The 24,635-nt window shown below is 45.2% G+C and overlaps 1 protein-coding gene across 1 annotated transcript in view; it reads right to left on the bottom strand.

The window, feature by feature from the left end:
- Positions 1–24,635, bottom strand: part of PCNX2 (pecanex 2) — a 1,017,260-nt gene that overhangs the window by 657,583 nt on the left and 335,042 nt on the right. Inside the window, exon 10 of the mRNA XM_030194986.1 lies at positions 20,835–20,980. Within this exon, the coding sequence (XP_030050846.1) occupies positions 20,835–20,980 (146 nt within the window). The remainder of the gene's footprint in view (positions 1–20,834; positions 20,981–24,635) is intronic.

Raw genomic sequence — 24,635 nt, 5'->3', positions numbered from 1 at the left:
TTCAGTTTCCCCCTTCTTTGGGGATGCATTATAAGACTATCTTTTTCTTAAGGTTTATGTATCAGGCCGCAAAATGGTGGAACTAATTGCAGTCTCTTATTTGCTTTGAATCAAATTTCAGGATTTTTCGTAAAGTTTTAAAACTTGGCTGTTTTCAAAATTTTAAATATTCTGCGAGTCCTTTTATTGGCTATGTTTGTGTAAATTTGGGAGTTTGTTCTCCCTTATTCTTTTGTAAGCCACATTGAACTATTTTATGGTTGTGCAGCCTATAAGCCTTAATTATATTGTATTGTATTTTATAAATTATAGAGGTGGAGCATGGGTAGGGCATAGGCTAGTCTAACATTTAACTATGTAACTTATGGAATACTATAAGTTATGTTCTTAGTGCTGCATTTAGGCGTGCCCATTTGTGCCTGCTATAGATTCTCTCGCTAACTGTATCCTCTTTATTTTTCCCTTCCATCCAGCATCAGCTCTCGCTCTCCGCCCCTCCAACCAGTATCTGTCTGTCTCTCTGCCCCCTTCCATTCAGCTTCTGTCTCTCTCTCTCTTTCTCTCTCATCCAGTGTCTGTCCCCTCTCTCTCAGCCCCTTTCCAACCAGCATCTGCTCCCTCTCTCTCAGCCCCTTTCCATCCAGCATCTGCTTCCTCTCTCTCAGCCCCTTTCCATTCAGCACCTGCTCCCTCTCTTTCTCTGCCTGCTTCTCTCTAGCCTCTGCTCCCTCTCTTTCTCTGCCTGCTTCTCTCCAGCCTCTGCCCCTCTCTTTTTCTCTGACCCCCTTCCATCCAGTATCTGCCCCTTTTTCTCTCTCTCTCTCTGCCCGCTTCTAGCCAACCTCTGCCCCATTATCTCTCTCTGTCTCTGCCCCTCTCTCCCCCCCTTCTATCCGGCCTCTGCCTCTCTCTCTATCTCTGACCCCTTTCATCGAGCCTCTGCCCCTCTCTCTCTGACCTCTTTCATTCAACGTCTTCCTCTCTCTCTCTACCCTCTTCCATCCAGTGTCTGCCCCCTTTCACTTCACCTCTTCCATCCAGTATCTGCTCCCTCTCTCTCTCCCCCTCCTCCTTCCAACATCTGCTCCCTCTCTCTTTCCTCTTCCAGCATTTGCCCCTTCTCTCACTGCCTTCCTTCCATCCAGCATCTGCTTCTTCTCTCTTCCCCTCTTTCATCTAGCATCTAACTTTTTCACGGTTGGCTCGAGAGGGTGTGGCACCCTGGAACAACTTTTGTTTTTGCACCGTCCTTCCATGCCCCCTCCCACCTTTCCCACCCCCTGCCACACCCCCTACCACAGCAATTTTCACAACTCCTCCCTTGCCCCACCCTCAAATAGCAAATTCCACAACTTCACCCCGCCCATCCCAAAACAGCAACTTCCACGATTCCTCACAACCCCCCAAACAGCAACTTCCATGATTCCACCCCACCCCACCCCACTCCAGGTTCTCTCGCCCTCCCCCCCCCCCCCCACAGCCACCCCAGGTTCTCTCTCCCTCCCTCCCCCCCCCATGGTTACCCCCAGGTTCTCTATCCCTTCTTCTCTCCACTGCCACCGCAGGTTCTCCATCCCTCCCCCCCCCCGACTGCCACCCCATGTTCCCCCTCCCTCCCCCCCACAGCCACACAAGGTTCTCTCTCCCTCCTTCCCACCATGGCCACCCCATATTCTCTCTCTCTCCCCCTCCCTTCCCCCCACAGCCACCCCAGGTTCTCTCTCCCTCCTTCCCCCCCATGGCCGCCCAAGGTTCTCCCTTCCTCCCCCCATGGCCACCCCAGATTCTATCTCTCCTTCCTTCCCTCCCACGGCCACCCCAGGTTCTCTCTCTCCTTCCCTCCCCCCTCCCCACAGCCACCCCAGGTACTCTCTCCTTCCCTCCCCACAGCCACCCCAGGTTCTCTTTCCCTTCCCCCATAGCCACCCCAGATTCTCTCTCTCCTTCCCACCCCCCCACAGCCACCCCAGGTTCTCTCTCCCTCACTACCCCCACAGCCACCCCAGAGTCTCTCTCTCCCTCCCTCCCCAAGACCACTCCAGGTTCTCTCTCTCTTCCTCTCTCCCCCTCTCCCCAAAACCAACCGAGGTTCTCTTCCTCTTTTCCCTTCCCCCCACCACGGCCACCTGAGGTTCCATCTTCCTGTCTTCCTTCATCCCCATGGCCACCTGAGGTTCCTTTTTCCTCCCCCCCCCCCCAAGGCCACCTGATGTTTCCTCTTCCTCTCTCCCCCCATGGCCACCTGAGGTTCCTTATTCCTCTCTGCTCCCCCCCCCCCCGGCCACCTGAGGTTCCCTCTTCCTCTCTCTCCTTCCACAGACACCCGAGGTTCTCTATCTCTCCCTCCCACCCACAGCCACCTGCGGTTCCCTCACTCTCCCCCCCCCCCAGTCATGAGCAGTTCTCTTAATTCCCCCCCACACTGTCACCTACACGTGGTCCAGCATCTCTCACCCCCAGACCTCCGCAGCTCTCTCTTCCCTCCCCTTCCTACCTGGTTTTACCTTTTTCCATTTTTCCATTTTCAGTAAAATCTTAGGCCCTGCTGCTGTGGCAGCAGTACTGAAAGGTTGCCTGCAGCCTGCACCGGGCCTTCCCTCTGACCCCTCCCAAACAGGAAGTTGCATCAGAAGGCCAAGGGGGAGGGATTTAAATATTAACCTAGTAGCTGAATTTTGTATCATCTGTAACCTATTTATTTGTTTAACCATAAGACCTACAAACAAAGAATTGCCATAATCCAGTAATTTGAAAGTGCTCACATGAAAAAAAAGAACAAAGTTTTTTAAGCTCATAATAAGCTTTGTGTTTTATCTGAGATTCCATAGATAATGAATAGTCAAGTATAACACCTAACAATTAGATTCCCGGTCTACTCGAATTGAGAGGTCATCAGTAGCTTTAATATATTGAGGAATAACCGAAGGGTCCAAAGCAAACCATAATACTTTTGTTTTTTCTTCATTCAGTTTTAATCCAGCTGCTTTGGATCATTCAATTACTTTTGACATATAAGTATTTATTTTAAGGCAACTCATGTTCACTTTTATCATTAGAAATTAATAAAAAATATCATCTGCATGTGACCAAAGTTTTGCATCAGAACCTGAAGAAATAAGAGCCAATGTACTCATATATAAATTGTACAAAACAAGAATAAGGGACTCCACAAGGAGAATGCCAAAAAGTTGATAACAAATTATCTTTTAGTACTGAGTAAGATCTTTGAGTAAGAAACAATTCAAACCATTTAAGAACTACATTTGTTAATCCAAAGAAAGAAGGTAACTTTAACAATAAAATATGACTCACAGCATCAAATTCAGCCAAAAGTCAAACTGCAATAGAATCATATTTCCACCAGCACATAAAGATTGTTTAATTTCTGACGTTAAAGATATTAGCAAAGTTTCAGTGCTGTGAAAAGTTATAAACCCATACTGAGAATCATGAAAAAGATTAAACCGTTCTATAAAATTTGTTAACTGAGAACTAACCACAAATTCTGTTAATTTAGTCAAAAAAGGAATGCTTGCAATTGCTCGATAATTAGAAGTCTGTGATAAATCTCCATTAATCTGTTTTGGTATTGGAATTAGTATAATTTTTCCCATGAGGTATTTACAAATAGAACTGTCCAATCTAGAACTTGTTTAGGAATATCTTTCAGTAAATAAGAAAGAAAAGTGTCTATTGGACAGGTCGACAGATATTCTATTGATATAAGGGACTAGTTCTGAGCTTGAAATAAGGTCAAATGAAGACTAGCATCTGTCTGCTGGAATAACATTTTCAGTTTTAACAATCACAAATAGAGTACGTATCAAATGAGTGATAAAATGTTATTTACCTTAGATGCAAAATAATTAGCTAATTCTTCTTTAGTTGGTTGAGAAGTTATTGTAAGCTGTGAAGGTGTCAAATTAGTATTAACTAGATTGAATAATTTCTTAAGATCAGGTTTATCTAAACCTACAAGAGATAAGTAATAGGGGGTTTTTTGCCTCACTAATTTTGGAGTTATAACATTTGAATTTCAATCTCCATTCAGTCCTAGTACCCTCATTTTTATTCTTTCTCCATTTTCGTTCCAAGCATCGGCATTGCCTTTTCATGATCAATAATTCCTCAGTAAAGTATGGAGATTTTGATTTTCTAGTAAACCATACTTCTCTAGCTGGAGCTATAGAATCTAATACAGATGTAGTTGTAGCATTCCAGTTTGAAAACATAGTTTCAGGATTAGATTCATGATCATTTAGCAGTGAAATGGTTGAAGACCAGAAGAGCATTTTATAAATTTTACCTCTGGTCTTTCAAGTTTTCACTGGAGGATTTTGAAACAATTTTGCTAAGTTATAGTTTAAATTAAACTTTCAAACATGATGATCAAACTGAACAACAGGTTCCCATAAGGCACCTGCTGAAACCAAGTGTAAATGCCATCACCTAAATCCCCCTCCCAGCCTCCAAAAAAGACCCCCCCTTCCTGTCCCTCCCTAGCCTGGGAGAATCAAAGCCCTCCCTCTGAAAGTCTAGGTAGAAGTTATGGCAGCCATTTACAGAGGTCATCTGCAAGGGGCAGGGGTGAGGGGCTTTGCTTCTGCTCCCAACTCCCCCACTAGGATCACCAGGAATACAGGTAGGCCTGGGGGACCTACCTAGACCTCGGGAGGGGTTGGGGTGGTTGGGCTTGTTTCACAGTGGAGAGCTTTGATTCTCGCAGGCTGGAGAGGTAGGAAGGAGCAGTGGTGTAGCCAGAAAGCAATTTTTGGGTGGGCCAACAAGTCAGATGGGTGGGCACCAGGGTTGCCAACTTTTTTGAAATTGAAAAACTTGCCACCTGATACCCCACCCCATGCTCCAGCTCTACTCCACTTCCAATAACTTCAATAAGGGTAGCAGTGCAGGCTTCAGGGAAAAGTACAAGAGATTGCACTCTTCCGCCTCCATTGAGTCTCGGGTCCCTAACACATATGCTTAGCCTGTATAGCAAGACCAAACACTTTTCAACATATCTTTCCAGTTACACGCTACAGAAATGATCCCAGAAAGTATAGTCTAGTATTAAAGGCAAATAAATTCTGCATCCACAGAACCCCCTGTCCCTCCCCCAATGGGTAAAGAGCAGAGTTAGGACATTTCCCCATAAAACTCACCGTAATCTCAATATAGTAAATTAAACAATCTTTAAAACAAAATGTCACTCATAACCTAATGCAAATCTACAATGCCAGCACTAACTTCCAAAAGAAGGATCCTATCTATGAAAAAGGCATTGCCCTACATATTACAGTGGGGCCGTAAAATATCAATACATCTATTGGGAAAACTAAACAAACCAAACTTACTACAGAAGGCTACATAGAAAATTCATGGTAACAGAATACCTCGATCACACACACGGAATAAAAATGCCTAATCTACTATAATAAAACTCACCCTCAACATTCTGAAGACAACGTTCTGAAGTCACTCAGTCACTCACTGAAGGGTTCATGGATTCATGGTGGTGAACCCACAACACTGACCATGTCTCTCTGCCCCGCCCTCGCATGACGGACCAATCAGAAAAAACACCCTCAACATTCTGAAACACAAAGGACCATCACAACACCGTTCCCAGGCAACACTAGGCAACGTAAGACGGACCAATCAGAGGAAACTACGTGACAATAAGGGAGGAGCATTCCCCAGCAGAATGGCTCATTATCTGTGCAGCACGGAGAGCACAGAACCACCGCTGGAACGAGAGAAGAATATTCCTGCTTGTGGGTATGTGCAAAAATAGACCAGGGGAGGGGGGGGGGAGAAATTTTTAAATGCCTAATGCCAGTACTGAAGAGTGCCAGAGGGCCTATAGCACAGACTATATTTGGGATCGCTTGACATGGAGTCAGAGGAGCCGGAAAACAACGTGCCCGTCACCATCTGGGACGTGGGCGAACAGGACAAGCTGCGGCCCAGCTGGAAGGATTACCCGCGACCCAGCCAGCAGCAAATAGCGACCAAGGAAGGGGGAGGAGTACTCCTTCCCTGCCTAGGAATCGCTGGAGACTGGCTGCCAAACTAACAAAACAACCGCACACTGATGCACCACCTCCATCATTCGAAAGGCATCCACTCTTTCTTCAACAGAAATGCAAACTAATAATACAAAACAAACAAAGAATACATGGTTTCTCAGGTGGCTGCAGGTAACTCCCCACCCCCTTACTCTTCCCCTTTTGCCGAAGCGGCCAAGGACGTGCCCAACCATCCCCAGCCTCAGGCAAGCAGTCTCCCACCTCAGGGATTCCCCGAGCACCCGGAAAAAGACGGCGCTGATTTCTGCAGCGCATAAATGTTCCAGCATTCCCCTGCAGCCGGCCTGAAATGGACCAAACATACCGGATCACCCCCCGATGGCCCGAGACCGTGCTCTTCTCCCTTCCGCCAACTTAAAACAACCATCCCCGTCCTCAGGCAAGCCGTCACCCACATCCCCCAACCCCCAAGCAAAAAACAAAACAAAAAAAAGACACACATCAACAACCTGCACACACACCACACCCTCACACACTCACACACACAAAATAACTCTGTGACACATACACACACACAAAAAAACCACATGCTAGCGCCCGTTTCATTGGTTTCGGAAACGGGCCTTTTTTACTAGTATAGAATAATTGACTAAAATGTATAAACATAAATATAACCAAAACCCCAAAAAGCCAAACCTTGCATGTAATACAATACCAGAGATACAGAAAGAAATGCATTTCCTCCTGTGCAAAATATAAACATGGTACGTGCCAGGGATGGTGTTGGAGTGCAAATAGAGTAATTGCTCTTGGTCCCCTGGCGGCCTGGCCAGAGAGAGCCACAAGCATGATGGAAGCTGAAGGCAGTGCAGTCTGATGATGGGCTTTGGGGTTCCCTCCCAAATTTATGGCCTGGGCTCCAGCCATGTCTAACACCAGCTCTGGCAAGATGTACATTCCAAATGTGACACATTTTAATCACAAAATTGAAAAAAAAATGATTTTTTTTTTCTACCTTTTGATGTCTGGTTATTTTATTTTTCAAATCAGCTTGGTTCTAGTCTCTGGTTTCTGCTTTCTTCTGTCTTAATTCACTTACCAGGGTCTCCTGTCTATTTGTCATTTCTTCTCTCTCCATGTCCACCATCCATCTCCCATCTCTGTGTCCCTATAGTTCCTTGTCCAGTATCTCCACTATGTTCAAATTCCTGCATCCATCACCACCCTTCTATCCCCTACCCCTGTGTCCAGCATCACCCCTTGTGTCCCTATGCCCTCACATGCCCATTATTTCCCTTTTGAGTTCCTATTGTCCCCTATGTCTAGTATCTCTCCCCTGTGACCATATACCCCTCCCTCCAAGTGTCCAGCATAGCCTCTCTATTCTCACATTCCCCCCTCTCTGTCAGGCATTACCCCTCTGTGTTCATATGTCATTCCAATACAGCATCTCATGTCTGTTTCTGTATCACTCCTTTCTTCCTCACTCACACCAATGTCTCTCTCTGCTCTCCGATCCCACCTATCCAGCTACTCTGCTTCTCTCTTCCAGCTTTTGGCTCTTTCTCCCACTGTGGGTTAAACAATTTGTCTCCCTCTTCCTTCATCCCCTTGATCTGCCATCTCTCTCACTTCCCTCTAATCTCTCCTCCTGGTACAGCACCTCTCTCCCTTCCCTCAAGCCTCCCCTGCATGCCTTCCCTCCAGCCTCTAGCCCCCCTCCCCACAGGTCCAGCACCTCTCTCCCTTCCTTCCAGCCTGCCCCCCTTGCAGGTCTAACAACTCTCTTCCTTTCCTCCAGCTCCCAGCCTCTCTCCCTTGCAGGTCCAGCACCTCTCATCCTTCCCTCCATCTTCCTCCCCCCCTTTCAGGTCCAGCATTTCTCTCCCTTGCCTTTTACCCTTGCCTCCAGCCAGCCAGCCACCCCCCCCCCCCCCCATTGCAGGTCCAGAACTTCCCTTCCTTCCAGCTAGCCACCACCCCCCTTTGCAGATCCAAAACTCTCTCCCTTCCCTCCAAGCAGCAACCTCTCCCCTTGCAGGTCCCAAACTTGGCTCCCTTCCCTCTAGCCAGCCAGCCCCCCCCCCTTGCAGGTCCCAAACCTCTCTCCCTTCCCTCCAGCCAGCCATCTCCCCCCTTTTGCAGGTCCAAAATCTCTCTCCCTTTTCTCCAGCCAACCCCCCCCCCCCTTTTGAAGGTCCAGAACCTCTCTCCAATCCCTTCCCTATGGCCTCAAGCCCCCACCCCCACGCAGGTGAAGCCACTGTCTCCCAGCCTGTCCCTCTCCCACCCCACAGGTACAGCCACTCACTCCATTTTCCTCCCTCACTATCACTGATCACAGATGAAGACACCTGCTCCAGAGCCTTCCCTGCCACGATCAGCTCTCTTCAGCGCAACTTCCTGTTTCCCAGAGGGCAGATCGTGGCAGAGAGAAGGCTCTGGAGTGCTCAGCGAATCACTGCTGGCCCCGCCCTTAATTTAAACCAGATGCTTACGGCAGGGGTGAGGGAGGGGAAAGAGATTCATCTCAGCAGCAGGTCACAGAGGGAAGGCTCCGGAGTGGGTCTGAAACGCTGCGCCCAGATGCTTTGCGGTGGGGGTGAGGGAGGGAAAAGAAGACTCACGTGAAGCTGCGGTTGCGATCGCGATCGTGGTTGCGGTTGTGATCCATTATTTTTGGGTGGGCCTTGGGTGGAAATGGGTGGGCCTGGGCCCACCCAGGCCCACCCGTGGCTACACCCCTGGGAAGGAGGGGGCATTTTTGGAGGCCAGGTGAGGGAACAGGGCTTCTTTAAAGTTAAAATATAGTTATGTGGTGTTCAGATGAATATTGGCCAAGATCCACAATAGCTCTGACGACCATTCCCACCAAATTTAGTCCCCAATATTTAGTGCTAGTGCTCGGACATGGCCTGGCACTGAATATTGGGGGCTAATCTAGCCTGAGACAGCAAACATTAAAAAAAATGCTCACCACTGCCAGCTGAATATCAGCCGGTTAAATTTTATAATACTGGCAGTTACACACATAAATTGTTAAATTAGCCAGTAATTGTCATTAACAATCAATAATGGGCCATAATTGGAGTTAATTGGCATTAATACTAATTTGCAGTTACACACATAACTGCACTTAGTACTTAGGCACTATTCTATAATGTTGGGGTGCAAGAGCGGGACAGAGGTATGCGAAACACATACGTGCTAAGCTTTTAGAAAATTGTCAGTTATATATGTAACTGACACATTTAGGCATAAGTATTTATGTCTGCTATTGAGCTAACATAAGTGCTTATGCCTAAAGTTAGGTTCATAAATATGGAATAGGACTTTCAGTGCTTTTTTGTGCCAGTACGTGCCTCTCAGCGTCCCACCTTCCTCTGATGTAATTTTCTTTCCGCGAGGGCGGGACTCTGAGAGGGCAGGGAAGCGACGAGGAGGCAAACCTGCCTGCTTGCTGCTTTCACTGCTGATTCGCTACTGTGACTTTGGGGAAATAGAAGATTTCAACGCAGAGGGCAGAACGGAAAGTCGGGGAGCTGAGAGCGGGCAGGTGGGGATGGGGTTGGAACGATCTCAGGGGCAGGTGGAGGCTGGGGCGAGTCACTGGACATGGAAGGGAAGGGGAGGATAGGGGGCAAAGGAGAATCTCTGGACATGGAGGGGAGGGCAGAGGAGAATCAGTGAACATGGATGGGAGGGAAGGATAGGAGTAACGGAGAATCTCTGGACATGGAGGGGAGGGCAGAGGAGAGAGGAGAATCGCTGGACATGCATGGAAGGGAAGGATAGGGGCAAAGGAGAATCACTGAACATGGATGGGAGGGGAGGACAGAGAAGAATCGCTGGACATGGATGGGATGGGAGGGCAGGGGAGAGTTGCTAGACATAGATAGATGGAGGGGAGAGCAGGAGAAATGCTGGACAAGGATGGAGGAGAGGGAAGACAGGAAGGAGATGCACAGGGATGGAGGGGAGGGGAGAGAGGAGAAATGCTGGGCATGGATGGGAGGAAAAAATAGGGGCAAAGGATAATCGTTGAACATGGTTGGGAGGGGAGGGCAGAGGAGAATCGCTGGACATTGATGGGAGGGGAGGGCAGGGGAGAGAGGAGAATCGCTGGATATGGATGGGACGGAAGGATGGGGCAAAGAAAAATCGTTGGACATGGATGAGAGGGGAGGCCAGAGGAGAATTGCTAGACATGGATGGGAGGGGAGGGAAGGGAAGGGGAGAGAGGCGAATTGCTGGACATGGATGGGTGGGAAGGATAGGGGCAAAGGAGAAAAGCTGGACATGAACGGAATGGGAGGGCAGGGGAGAGAGGAGAGTTGCTGGACATGGATGGATGGAGGGGAGGGCAGGAGAAATGCTGGACATGGATGGAGGAGAGGGAAGACAGGAAGGAGATGCACATGGATGGAGGGGAGGGGAGGAGAGAGAGGAGAAATGCTGGACATGGATGGAGTGGAGGGCTAGGAAGAGAAATATTGGAGGGAAGGAAAAACACGAAGGAGATGCACACAGATGGAGGGGAAGGGAGAGAGGAGAAAAGCTGGTCTTGGATGGAGGAGAAGGAAGACAGAGGAAGGAGATGTACATGGATGGTGAGGAGGGGAGAGTTGAAATGCTGGATATGGATGGAGAGGAGGAAAAAAAAGCAGCTATCCTTAGTGTCAAGCAGGATTTGCATACAGATGTGGAAGGCCTCTATGCCTGAATGAGTTTGAAAAGTTCGTTATCATGCATGATCAGGACATGCTGGACCTGAATAAAAGATGTGACATTCATAATGCTAAGTATAAGAAGCTGTTGCTGAAGGTGGAGGATGGTGAGAACAGGGCACAGAAGAACAATATTCGGGCATAGGGCCTACCAGAGAGGAATAAGGGCTAAGACGTGGCAGCCCTGATGCAACAGATTTGTCAGCTTTTTTGTGCATTAAGACAGCTCAAGCAATCCTTCCGGAGGCAAAGTTATGGCTAGAAGAACCTCCGTGCCCCCAATGGGAGCAGTTAACATCAAAGATGCCTACCAGACAATGCTGGCTTTGGGGGGGAACAGAAGAAATGCTTACAACGTCAATCGGACACCAGCTCTTCTTCTGCTGCCCCACATAGGTGCTAAGAATGTCCTGACTCTCTTGCTACTCTCTAAAAATATTAAGAGTTTCGAGATGGGGGCTTTGCCCCATCACATAGATGTTAGTAGTTAAATGTGTGCCCGCCAGGGACTATAAATCAGGAAGATCCCCACCTTGTTGTAGTTTGGCCTAAGCTAAAGCTACAGCGGCCGTTGCTGGGTTTCCTCCGAGATTGGGGGGTGGGGGGTGGAATGCAGTGATTTATTTTGTATTCCATGCGCAGCCTGGAAGGGATTTAAGTTGCTGGTGGCTGCGAGACCAAGGAGATGAGGTTAGTTCCTTCTGGCCCAGCACATAGATGACCAGTTTTGGTAGATGATGGGTTGGGGAGGGATTGGGGTGTAACGGGCTACATGGGGAGAGTTTTCACATGTTTCTCTTGGTATCAAGTAGACATTCTAGTTTTAACAATTCAGGAATGACCTAGAGGAAGTGGACATTATTGTCTTGGAGGAAGTTTTGATAATTTCTTGTGCACTTATTCTCTTTTAAGTTCTAAAACATGAACTGTCCACAAACTTGGGTATCCTTAAATGTTTGGGGTTTAAACTCACCACAAACACAGCAATTATATTTTAAAGAAGCAGACCATTTGCACATAGCAGTAGGGTTTGTCCAGGAAATGATTTACTCACTAAACATGTGCGTTTGTTCTATCATAGGAATTATCAGATGATTTATTTTGCTTCCAATAGGAAAAAAGCTAAAACTAATGGGGTGGCAATTGTCTTTGGGAACCACTTCATCCATCTGTGCGGGGCGTGTGGCGTGATCCTGAAGGGAGGTATCTGCTGCTTAATATAGAACTGGGTGGCTCCTTTTATACCTTGTTGAATGTATATGACCCTAACACAGATCAGGGCAAATTCTATCAACAACTGGGTAGACTACTTTTGAAAAGAGCTGTTCGTAAATTAGTGACTGGGGGAGATTTTAATATGACTCTCAATACATCATATGATAATACACACCAATCCTTAGAATATGGTAAGGTGGATAGAAGATGCCTCCACCAATTCTTATCTGAATGGGACTTGATTGATATATGGAGTTTCCAACACCCCTTGGAGAGGGATTATAAATGGTATTCCAGGGTGAAAGACACTCATTCGAGAATTGATAAGTGGTTGGCAAGGAAAGACTTGAGGGTATGTTTACTAAGGTGCATTAGCATTTCTAACACACCTTTAAACTTAAGGTGCATTAAACGCTAACATGCCTGTACATTTCTATGGACGTGTTAGCGTTTAACGTGCTTAAATCATTTACGTGCATTAAAAACTCTAATGCACCCATAGCACACCTTAGTAAAAATAGGCATTGGTGTCCCGGGTGGGATCCTCAGCCATTGAGGCCAGGGTCTGGTACAACCATGCACCAGTATGCATAGATCTCCCACTCCTAAAGTCTAGAAAGGGGAAGCGATTTTGGAAGTGTGATGACAGCATCTTTCTTGACCCACAAATATCTCCCGGGTAGACACTGCCATGAAGAAATATTTTGAATTCAATGTTACTCGCGAGGTGTCTTCCATCACTTTTTGGGCTGTACTTTGGGGTGAGATTATTGCTCTGAGCGCTTACTTCAGGAGGCATCAGGTACAACAGAAAGAGGCCTTACGTCACCAGATCTATCAGTTAGAACACACACAGAAATCAGGATGTCTGTCCCCTGATCAGTTATTGTTGCTAACTAAATTACGTGGAGGGGCATAATCGAACGGGGTGCCTAAGTTTTCATGAGGGCGTCCTCGCAGAACGGCCCCGCGAAGGGGCGGGGAAACCCATAGTATCGAAACAAGATGGGCGTCCACCTTTTGTTTCGATAATACGGTCGGGGACGAACAAATCTCAACATTTAGGTCGACCTTAGAGATGGTCAACCTAAATGTTGAGATGGTCGACTTTAGAGATGGTTGTCCCCGGTTTTTGGCCATAATGGAAACCGAGGACGCCCATCTCAAAAATGACTAAATCCAAGCCCTTTGGTCATGGAAGGAGCCAGAATTCGTAGTGCACTGGTCCCCCTCACATGCCAGGACACCAACCCAGCACCCTAGGGGGCACTGCAGTGGACTTCACAAATTGCTCCCAGGTGCATAGCTCCCTTACCTTGGGTGCTGAGCCCCCCCCCCAAAACCCACTCCCCACAACTGTACACCACTACCATAGCCCTAAGGGGTGAAGAGGGGCACCTACATGTGGGTACAGTGGGTTTCGGGTGGGTTTTGGAGGGCTCACATTTATCACCACAAGTGTAACAGATGGGGGGGGGGGGGATGGGCCTGGGTCTGACTGGCTGAAGTGCACTGCACTCACTAAAACTGCTCCAGGGACCTGCATACTGCTGTCATGGAGCTGGGTATGACATTTGAGGCTGGCAAAAAAAAAATTTTAAGTTTTTATTTTTAGGGTGAGAGGGGGTTGGTGACCACTGGGGAAATAAGAGGAGGTCATCCCCGATTACCTCCAGTAGTCATCTGGTCAGTTTGGGCACCTTTTTGAGGCTTGGTCGCAAGAAAAAATGGATCAAGTAAAGTCGGCCAAGTGCTCATCAGGGATGCCCTTCTTTTTTCCATTATTGGCCGAGGACACCCATCTCTTAATCACGCCCCAGTCCCGCCTTTGCTACGGTGCCGATACGCCCCCGTGAACTTTGGTCGTCCCTGCGACAGAAAGCAGTTGAGGACGCCCAAAATCAGCTTTCGATTATGCCGATTTGGGCGACCCTGAGAGAAGGACGTCCATCTCCCGATTTGTGTCAGAAGATGGGTGCCCTTCTCTTTCGAAAATAAGCCTAATAATGGCCTACAAGCATTGGATTTAGAGGACGTCATTGCTATGCTAGAATCATTAAAAAAGAAACATTTTGAGAATGCCACTAGGTCAGGGAGGTTTCTAGCTCATAAATTAAAGAAGAAGAAATTACATACTTCAGTATTAAAAATTAGGGACTCCCAAAGGAGAGACTGCTATCTTTAGATCAGAATCAGAAGGCCTTTTTACAATTTTATAAAAATTTATACACCCCTGAAAGTCAGATCACCTCATTGACTATAGACTTATATTTAGCCTCAGTCCCTTTGCCTTGCCTGACACTGGCAGAAGCCTCCCAGCTCTCTGAACCCATTCTGAAAGAGGAGACTCGATGGGCTATCCAAGACATGCCCTTCGGGAAGCTTCACAGCTAAATTTTATAAACTCTTCAAGTCCTACCTAGTTAGCCCCCTAACAGAGTTGTTCAATAGCTGGGAGTCAGAAGCTGTGCTTCCTGAGTCGTGGAGGATGGCTGGTGTTACAGTGCTTTTAAAACACTAGATTAGTGTGGCTCATACCGACCAATTTCGCTCCTAGACATAGATCATAAAATCTTCACCAAGATCCTGGCACATCTGCTCAAGTGGTATCTGCCATAGTTGATCAATGATGATCAAGTATGCTTTATTCGGGGCTGCCAAACATTTTGATAATATTTAAAAGGTTTGCCACCTCATTTGGCAGGCTCACCAGGGGCAGGGCTCAGCATTGATCTTAGGCATCAATGCAGAAATGCATTTGACAGGGTATACTGACCATACATGTTTGTTTGTTTGTTTGTTTGTTTGTTTGTGTGTGTGTTTGTTTGTGTGTGTGTGTTTGTTTGTTTGTTTGTTTGTTTGTGTGTGTGTGTGTGTGTGTGTGTGTGTGTGTGTGTGTGTGTGTGTGTGTGTGTGTGTGTGTGTGTAGAGGGGGGGGGGGGTGCCCAACAAAAAAAAATCTGCTCTTTGCAGATGATGTACTTTTCTCTATATCGGATCCCTCATCCTCCCTGACTGAGATTATGTCATTGCTGCAGATGTTTGGGGACATTTCAGGTTTTTCTATCAACCCCTCTAAATCTGAATTACTGAACATTTCATTGTCTTTAACAATTAGAAATTAAAAACCTACTTCCCCTCATGTGGGCCTCCAAAATTATCTGATACTTGGGGATAAATCCAACTGCTACTTTTAATAAATTTTATCATGTCAATTACACCCACTTTACTGAAAACACTTTGGGAAGAGCTGGATAGATGGCAGCATCTCAATATCTCCTGGATAGACTGAATTCACGCTATCAAAATGGTAATACTCCCGAAATTGCTTTATCTTTTTACAGCAGTTCCAATTCCCCTGTCTGAGGCCTTCTTTAAACAGCTGCCTAAGAAGGTATTCAGCTACATCTGGCAGAAAACCCCCCCATGGGTTCAAAGAAAGAGGCTATATCAATTTAGTCAGCAAGGAGGGATAGCAGCACACAATTTCAAGTTCTACTATCAAGCAGCACAGCTTAAAAACCTCACCTCTTGAGTATATGATGCACATAAAAGCTGGGTTAAGACGGAACAGGGAATGCTTAGTAGAACTCCCCTGAGGGTCATCCCCTGACTGTCTTTGCATACCATACGTTGTCTTAAACGGACAGGGAATCCTATCATGGGCCTGACTATGGCTCTGTTGTGGCTTAGAGTCCAGTCAAAACTCTTGAAAAGAAGAAGTTATTTTTTGGTCACCTCCGTCTCATAGGCAGAAAGCTTTATGCCAGGTCAACCAGAAAAATTTACATTAGCTAGCGAGGGGCCTGCTTACTTTGGGATAACTGATTGAGGATTGAGCATTAGTCCCCTATGAAGAATTGAAAGAGGAGTATGGCTTTCAACAGCAGGGACTTTTTTTGCTATAGACAGATACTGGACTTTATCCGCCACACAGCCTGGTCGGAATTACTTTCAGAGGAGTCCCTTTTAGAACGGGCAGTTCAGGGGCAAAGAAGAGTATTATCAGGTTTTATCAAGCTCTAACGCTTCAAATTCCTGCTCCAACTACCTATAAAATAACCTGGGAAGCTATATGGGGCTATGATTTTGACACTGAGGTAAGGGAGAAACATATGCATTCCTTATTGCATGCATTTATAGAAAAAATGGACACAAAATGTTATACTAATGGTATTACAAGTCCAATCGCCTTAGATCTATATATGGACAGGGTAGTGACTTATACTGGTGGGACAGCGGGGCACAGGGTACCTTTCTATATATCTGGTGAGTCTGCCCTGTGGCACAGGCCTTTTGGGATCAGGTTATACAGCTAGCTTCAGATATATTGGGTCAGCCTCTACATAAAACAATCGCTGGCTGCTTGCCCTTTATGCTGTCCTGAGACAAGAGGCGACTTAACCACCAGATTGTCACAGCAGGGCATCTGCTCATGGCCTCCGCTTGGAAAGTGCTCACCTTACCTGGTTGCATAAATTGAGCCATCTACACTTGATGTCTAAACTGATGGCACAAGAGAAATAAACTTTTACCATTTCATCGCATTTGGGACTGCTATAATACTTAGACTCGAACTTGGCAGTTGTAATGTCAGCTGCACCATCTTGATGTTAAGGACTTATTTGCTGCCACCTCTTTTGTGAAATAGCAGTTCTGTTGGTGTGGGGACGGAGGAGAGGGTTCGAGGAGGGAGGGAGGGGTTGAGGGGTTTTAACAGGTCAATGCCATGGCTATATTATGGCAACATATTGAAGAATTACGACGTCTAATGCTAAGTTCCGTGACCATTTTTGTATGTGTTATATTGATCGCACCTGTTTTTCTAATTTGTAAACTTTAAATAAAGCATTTTTTAACATTATCTTTTCCATATTCAACTTTTGTTTAAATGATGCTGCCCATAATTCCAAAGTCTTCAAACTCTGTCTGATTTTAGGAATAACTGTCTGAAAATCACCCTCAAATGGGATGTAGATGGTGATGTCGTCTGCATAGATAAACAGGTGTAAATCTAAGGACTCCAGTATAAACCCCATGGGGCCATAAGAAAATTAAACAAAACTGGCGACAGAGGAGACCCCTCTGGTACACCACACTTTGGGGATCATTCCGCAGATAGCTCACCCTGCATCTTTACTTGGTATGATGTCAAAAATCCTTTAAACCATTGCCAGATAGAACCTGTTATCCCATGGAGGGGCATAATCGAACGCGAACGCCTATCTCCATGGGCGTCTATGTCTGAAAACGGGTACGTGAAGAGGCGGGACAGACTGTATTTTCGAAAAAATGGATGTTTTTCAGCTGGGCGTTTGTTTTTTTTAGCGATAATGCCCAGCTCAAAAACGTCCTAATCCGAGCCATTTGGTCGTGGGAGGGGCCACGATTCGTAGTACACTCGCCCCCCTGACATGCCAGGACACCAACTGGGCACCCTACAGGTCAGTGCGGTGGACTTCAGACAATGCTCCCACATGCATAGCTCCCTCACCACGGGTGCTGAGCACCCAACCCCCCTCCCCCAAAACCCACTACCCACAAATGTACAACACTACCATAGTTCTTAGGGGTGAAGGGGGCACCTACATGTGGGTACAGTGGGTTTTGGAGGGCTCCCATTTACCAGCACAAGTGTTACAGGTAGGGGGGATGGGCCTGGGTCCACCTGGCTGAAGTGCACTGCGGTACCTACTAAAAGTGCTCCAGGGACCTGCATACACGCAGGCCTCTAGGACTTGTTGCTGCTATATAACATTGGCACACCAGCTGACACCTGAAGACTAATCTCTCCGAAAATGTCCTTTATTGGAATAAGCACGTTTACTCACAGTTAACTGCAGATCAGAGGTTGTGCCCCACTGGCAACGAGTCTCGCTGGTACTGAGATGAGCAGTAAGTCAGAGCTGGCAGAATGGTATACAATGCCCTCTTTCTGCCACATTCAAGGTAAGAACTAAGTTCTGTAACGTGCCTAACACGTGAAAGGGATCTAAAACTGGCTTACAAAAATGGCCACTACCTCATGGACTACTGGAAACAAAACAGGGCACACTCTGACCCAGTAAGCAGGGGGAAAAGCACCATGGGAGTAGAGCCTACCAACTACCAACATCGTGAGCATTTGCCACAAGCTAGTGGAATCACGGAGCCCAATACCCTACACCCACCACAATGCATTGCTGATGTGACTCTGCAGTGCGCATAACAGAAAAGGTGTCAAACTCACCCGAGACCCACATCAGAACAAGGGAAAGGCTGTCACAGGATAGAACACATTCTGCTGTCATGGAGGTGGGTACGGTTTTGAGGCTGGCATACAGGCTGGAAAAAAAGTTTTTAAAGTGGGGTTTTTTTTGGTGGGAGGGGGTTAGTGACCACTGGAGGAGTCCGGGGAGGTCATCCCCGATTCCTTCCAGTGGTCATCTGGTCAGTTGGGGCACTTTTTTGGGACCTGTTCGTGAAAAAAAAGGGTCCAAAAAAGTGACCCAAAATCGCGGTAAAAACGCCTTTTTTTTCGATTATCAGCTAAAGACGCCCATCTCTCCTCAGCTGATAACCACGCCCCAGTTCCGCCTTCACCACGCCTCCGACAAGCCCCCGTCAACTTTACCCATTTCCGCGACGGATTGCAGTTGGAAACGCCCAAAATCGGCTTTCGATTATACCGATTTGGGCGCCCACGGGAGAAAGACGCCCATCTCCCGATTTGGGTCGCAATATAGGCGTTTTTCTCTTTCAATTATAAGCAGGATAGTCATTTAGCAAATTCAATAAAATATCGTGGTCCACCAGGTCAAACACACTATATATGTCAAATTGTAACAGCAGCACATGTCCAAATTGCGATTTTACAATGCCCACATAGGGAAATCCAAGTGAGGTAGGCCTCCCAAAATGGACACTCCCAGAATGGGTGTTCTGGGGGCGTGTCAAGGGTGGCATCACAATCTGGACGTCCAAACGTGATAACGGACAGCAAGCCGATGTCCAGGGACGGAAGTGAGGCCATCCATCCCTAGATCTGATATAAAAGTGAACAAGTGAAGCTGCAATTGTCTTTTGTAATCCACCTATGTTGTAGGTAAATTAAGGAGAGTGGAGAAGTGGATTGTGGTTTGCTTGCTGTCTCTGTGTGCCCCAGTGTGAATTGTTTAAACCCTACATAGTGAGCCCTGCCTGTTTGTTTGTCTCTCCTTGAACCTGTTGCCCACACCTGCTTCCCCCTCATTCACAACACCCCATCTCCTACCAACCCCTCAATGACCCCAACCCAGCACACCTCCCATTGTAACTCCTTACCTGCAGTTCGTGTGTGTTTGTACAGACCCTGTTTGTCAGTGTGCAATGTCCAGGTGCTAACTGCTTGTGTGGAGTGTGCTGATGCTGGGAGTGTATGCTGTATGCTGGTGCTGAGTGAGTGTGTGCTTTGTACTGTGCTGGTGCTAGGTAAGTGACTCACTAAGTGGTGTTTGGTACTGCAGTAGGTAACAGTGGGTGACGTGATGTTAATGTTTTGCATCTGTGGTGGTAGGACAGCTGCACAATAGTCATGGGTGAGTTGAATGACTTTGTCATACATGCATTTCTGAATGTGGCTGAGGGTTGGGAGGTGAGGGCAAGCAGGTGGCACCCCTATCAAAGTATATTCAGGCCAAGGACCCAGTTCATGGACTTTACTGATAAACAGTGCATTACAAAGTTCTCTTTCAACAGAGCTGCCATACAGCACCAGTGTCAGCAGCTAGAACCCCTCCTTCAGGCCAGGACACACAGGAGCAATCCTGTGTTTATGTTTATTAAAAATTTTGATAACCCACCAATTCTGTAAACAGGTCTCATCGACTACCAATAAAATAATTAAACGCCATAAAAACAGTACAGACAAAATCAAACATACAGCAATCATACTGAAAAATAAAACCATAACATAATATAATTCTTTAATTGCTGCGGCAGTGCAAATCCATCAGGATCAATCGTACCTAAATTCAAATGAATACCAAACACTTGCTCAGTCTATCTCAAGATCACAGCTTTCCTTGCCTTGCCCACTATTGGAACCTTTCAGTCTGTGGTGGCAGTCACAACAGGCCTTACCCACCTGCTGTTTCACACTGTTTATCCCAGTTCCTAAATGCTTTCCTCACCATGACTCAATTCTACAATGTGGACTATTTCCTCAGAGATGGTCACATATATGCGCACACATACACATATATGCCAACGTGCCACCTGAGCGCTATTCTGCAAATGCCTATTAATAGCAAGTATTTGCAAATGGGGTGTACAAGATGCCGAGGATGGGTAGGCTCCTCGAGGATCTCACTTAAACACATGACTTATAGAATACTTTAAGTTATGCAAGTAGCTGCTGTTCTAAAGTGCTCACACGTACACCAGGCTCTGTAGCTAGCATAAGTTCCTGTGCCTAAATGTTAGGCATGTATATACCCAATCACACTAGTATTTTATGAAAGAAAGTAGGCACCTATTTTCCTTTATAGAAGAGGCTTCTACAAGGTGCTCTCTGGGAACTTAATTGCCTGGTATAGAATTATTCTTTTACTGTCTGAATATTGAATTGGGTAAGGAAGCAGAAAACTTTGATTCTTCTTTAGGAAACTGGGGGTGAGGGAAAAATATTTCTAATTTATTTATTTTAAAAAATCATATCTCACATTATCTAAACGGGTTACAAATGAACATACATAAAATAAAAACAAAACATAAAAAACATACATAAAATGCAGTTACAAATTCATTCAAGGATAATCTATCCACAATTGGCTGTCACTAGGTATCACAATGTTGCCTACTGCTCATAATATAATATAATCAATAACGCCATTTCAAAAAACCATACCTGTCTAGTAGTGCCAATAAAGTAAGTCGATCGTACCAGAACTCTATCCATTTGCCAGGGAAAATTGCTAATTTGTAGAATTGTCGCCTATTGAACTTGAGTTGTGATGAAGTGCAGGAAGATTCTTCATGTGCCTGACTCAGAGGCTTTGAAAGCAAAAAAGCAGAGAAGACATCTTACTGATTGTACTGACTCTTTTTACTAATTCTAATAAAGAACACTAATTGCCTTTCTGAGGAGAGAAAAATTGCATACATTTATCTTTCAAGTTTTGTTGAGTATCTTCATACAGTGATCTTGTTGCACATCTACCTCAGAGGTTCCCTAACAGTCCTGGGGGGAGCTCCCAACCAGTTAAGTTTTCAGGATATCAATAATTAATATTTATGAGATAGATCTGCATGCATGAAAAGTTCACTCATGCATATTCATTGTGGATAACCTAAAAAAAACAACTGATTAGGGCTCTCCCCGGGACACATTTGGGAACCTCTGATCTAGTCTAAATTTCAGCAAGATGACCACTGGTAATAAAGTATTTTATTTATTTATTGCATTTGTATCCCACATTTTCCCACCTCTTTGCAGGCTCAATGTGGCTTACAATACATCATGAATGGTGGAAATATATAAGAAAATAGTCATTTAGTATTGCAGAAGTATCTTGGGTAACATTATAATGATAAACATGATAGTAGTATAACAATCAGATATTATAAGACAATTCTGGATGTATGTGAGGCGTTCACATTTGTTGATCTTTCTGGTATACCTTGTTAAAGGGATGGGTCTTCAGAAGTTTGCGGAAGTTAGTTAATTCATAAATCGTTTTTAAGTTGCGCGGCAGCGCGTTCCAGAATTGTGTGCTCAGGTATGAAAAAGTAGACGCATGTGTTAGTTTGTATTTTAGACCTTTACAGTTGGGGAAGTGAAGATTTAGGAATGTGCGAGATGATCTTTTAGCTTTCCTGGGTGGTAAGTCTATCAGGTCTGACATGTAGGCTGGGGCATCTCCGTGAATGATTTTATGAACTAGGGAGCATATTTTGAACGTGATGCGTTCTTTAAATGGGAGCTAGTGTAGTTTTTCTCATAAGGGTTTAGCACTTTCATATTTTGTTTTACCGAATATGAGTCTAGCTGCAGTGTTCTGGGCTGTCTGAAGTTTCTTGATTATTTGCTCTTTGCAGCCGGCATAAAGTGCGTTGCAGTAGTCTAGATGATTGAGTACCATTGATTGTACCAGGTTACAGAAAACGTTGCTTGGGAAGAAAGGTTTTACTCTTTTTAATTTCCACATTGAGTGGAACATCTTCTTGATTGTGTTTTTCGCATGGTTCTCAAGTGTTAGGTGTCGATCAATGGTAACTCCAAGAATTTTTAGGGTGTCCGAGATTGGGAGATTCAGTTTTGGTGTGTAAATGGTGGTGAATTTGTTCATGTTGTGTTGAGAGGTGAGTATTAGGCATTGGGTTTTTTCTGCATTGAGTTTCAGCTGAAATGCATCCGCCCATGTATGCATGATATGTAGACTTTAGTTGATCTCATTGGAAATTTCTGTTAGATCTTGTTTAAATGGGATGTAGATCGTTACGTCGTCTGTGTATATGTATGGGTTGAGGTTTTGGTTTGATAGTAGTTTGGCCAAGGGTATCATCATTAAGTTGAATCGAGTCGGTGAGAGGGGGGATCCCTGTGGAACTCTGCATTCAGGTATCCATGTGGCTGATGTAGACGAATTGGATGTCACTTGGTATGATCGTGTGGTTAGGAACCCCTTGAACCAATTGAGAACGTTGCCTCCAATTCCGAAGTACTCGCGGATATATAGTAGTATTCCATGATCAACCATGTCGAAGGCACTAGACATGTCAAATTGTAGAAGTAGTATGCTCTTGCCAGTTGCAATCGTTTGTTTGAATTTAGTCATGAGAGTAACTAGTACTGTTTCCGTACTGTGGTTAGATTGAAATCCTGACTGGGAATTGTGTATTGAGAATTTGTTTAAGTAGTTTGTGAGTTGTTTGGTCACCATCCCTTCCGTTAGTTTGGTTATTAAGGAAATGGATGCTACTGGCCTGTATTTGGTTAGTTCACTGGCACTTTTGTTTGAATCTTTGGGTATGGGGGTGAGTAGAATGTTTCCTTTCTCCTTCGGGAAGAGTCCATTTTGTAGCATATAGTTCACGTGAATCGTTAGGTCTGTCATAAATTGTTGAGGGACAGATGTCATAAGGCTATTTGGGCATATGTCTAATTTGCAATGAGATTTGGCATGAAAGGAAAGAAAAGAAAAAGAAAAATTCATATTAGTCACATATTGACCAAGATAAAAAAGCACCAACCCTCTCCTTGGCACTAGGGCTAATGATGATAATAATGATAATGCAGAATTCTTAGGGAAGGTAACACCCTTGTCATAGTTATATAGGCCATGGTGACCACTAGATGACTGAGGGGTAAAAGGGGCACTCAGACAAAGCCATAGCGGAGACATTAAATGAATTGTTTGCTTCGGTCTTCACCAAGGAAGATTTGGGAGAGATACCGGTGCCATAAATGGTATTCAAAGCTGACGAGCCAGAGAAACTGAAAGATTAAATGGTGCAATTTGACAAACTGAAGAGCAACAAATCGCCTGGACCAGATGGTATTCATCCCAGAGTACTGATAGAATTGAAAAATAAACTTGCAGAACTATACCTCAGGTGGCCGTGGGGAGGGAGGGAGAGGAAGAGGGAACCTCAGGTGGCTGTGGTGAGGGGAAGGGAGAAAGGAAGCCAAAAAACAAAACAGGTAACTGTCCAATTTTTGCTTTTGTTTGTTTTGTTTGGGGGGGGGGGCTTTTTTAATGACGTTAGCATTGCTTAGTTTTCTATCTGTTTTGGGTGCTTCCATATGCACGTTTTTTTTGCCCACTGCATTTACATAGTTCATTTGCTCCAAGGACTATCTTACAGATATGTAATTGTACCATATCATGCCTCATTATATTCATCTTTTTAATTTTATAGAGTTTGTATCTGGTGGAAATTTGTTTTCAATCTCACAGAGTGTACCCTTGATAGTAACTTCATTTAGCCAGTGTACTCTGCGGTAAATTTTTATGTTTTTATGGGTTTTATACATAAGACACTATAATTTTTAAATAGATGACACATCTCTTCATATATTAGTCCAGTGGTATGGATATCGCTTGATTTTACATATACAGATTATGTCATATATATATATATATATATATATATATATAGTATTTATCTTTTTAGCTGATTTGTCTGCTCCTAAACACAAAGTATATGTTTTATGTATTATACAAAATGTATGTGTTTTAGTTTTGATTTAAAATTTTATATTTATTAATTTGGCTTTTGTTTACATTTATTTTTATTATTCAATTGTGCAAATATACGTTTTTATATTATTATTATTATGATATATATGTATGATACATTTACATGTTTTTAGAATACCATATGTGACCCCTGAGGCAGGCGCCTTGGCGTGTCGAAACACAGACCATGTCAGTTCCTATGTACAACCAATAAATCATTTATCTGCATCATCTCCTGCGTTGGTTTGGTCTATGGTTAGCCTTTACTCCCTTTGTGCTGTCCTGGCCATCTCACCAACTGAAGGGCCAGCCTGCCCTCTACACCTAGCAAGTCAATATGTGGACCCTTGACAATGGTCAGAAAGGGCCACACTCCCATATGGCCTACAGCCATAAGCTGGCAGAATGTAGTGGAAAGGGAGACTGCAGGCATGTGGTTCCTAACCCCTCCCCCCTTTGGATGCCAT

Source organism: Microcaecilia unicolor, chromosome 3 (genome assembly GCF_901765095.1).
Source record: "Microcaecilia unicolor chromosome 3, aMicUni1.1, whole genome shotgun sequence".
Lineage (NCBI taxonomy): Eukaryota > Metazoa > Chordata > Amphibia > Gymnophiona > Siphonopidae > Microcaecilia > Microcaecilia unicolor.
This window is presented reverse-complemented; position numbering and strand designations above follow the sequence as displayed.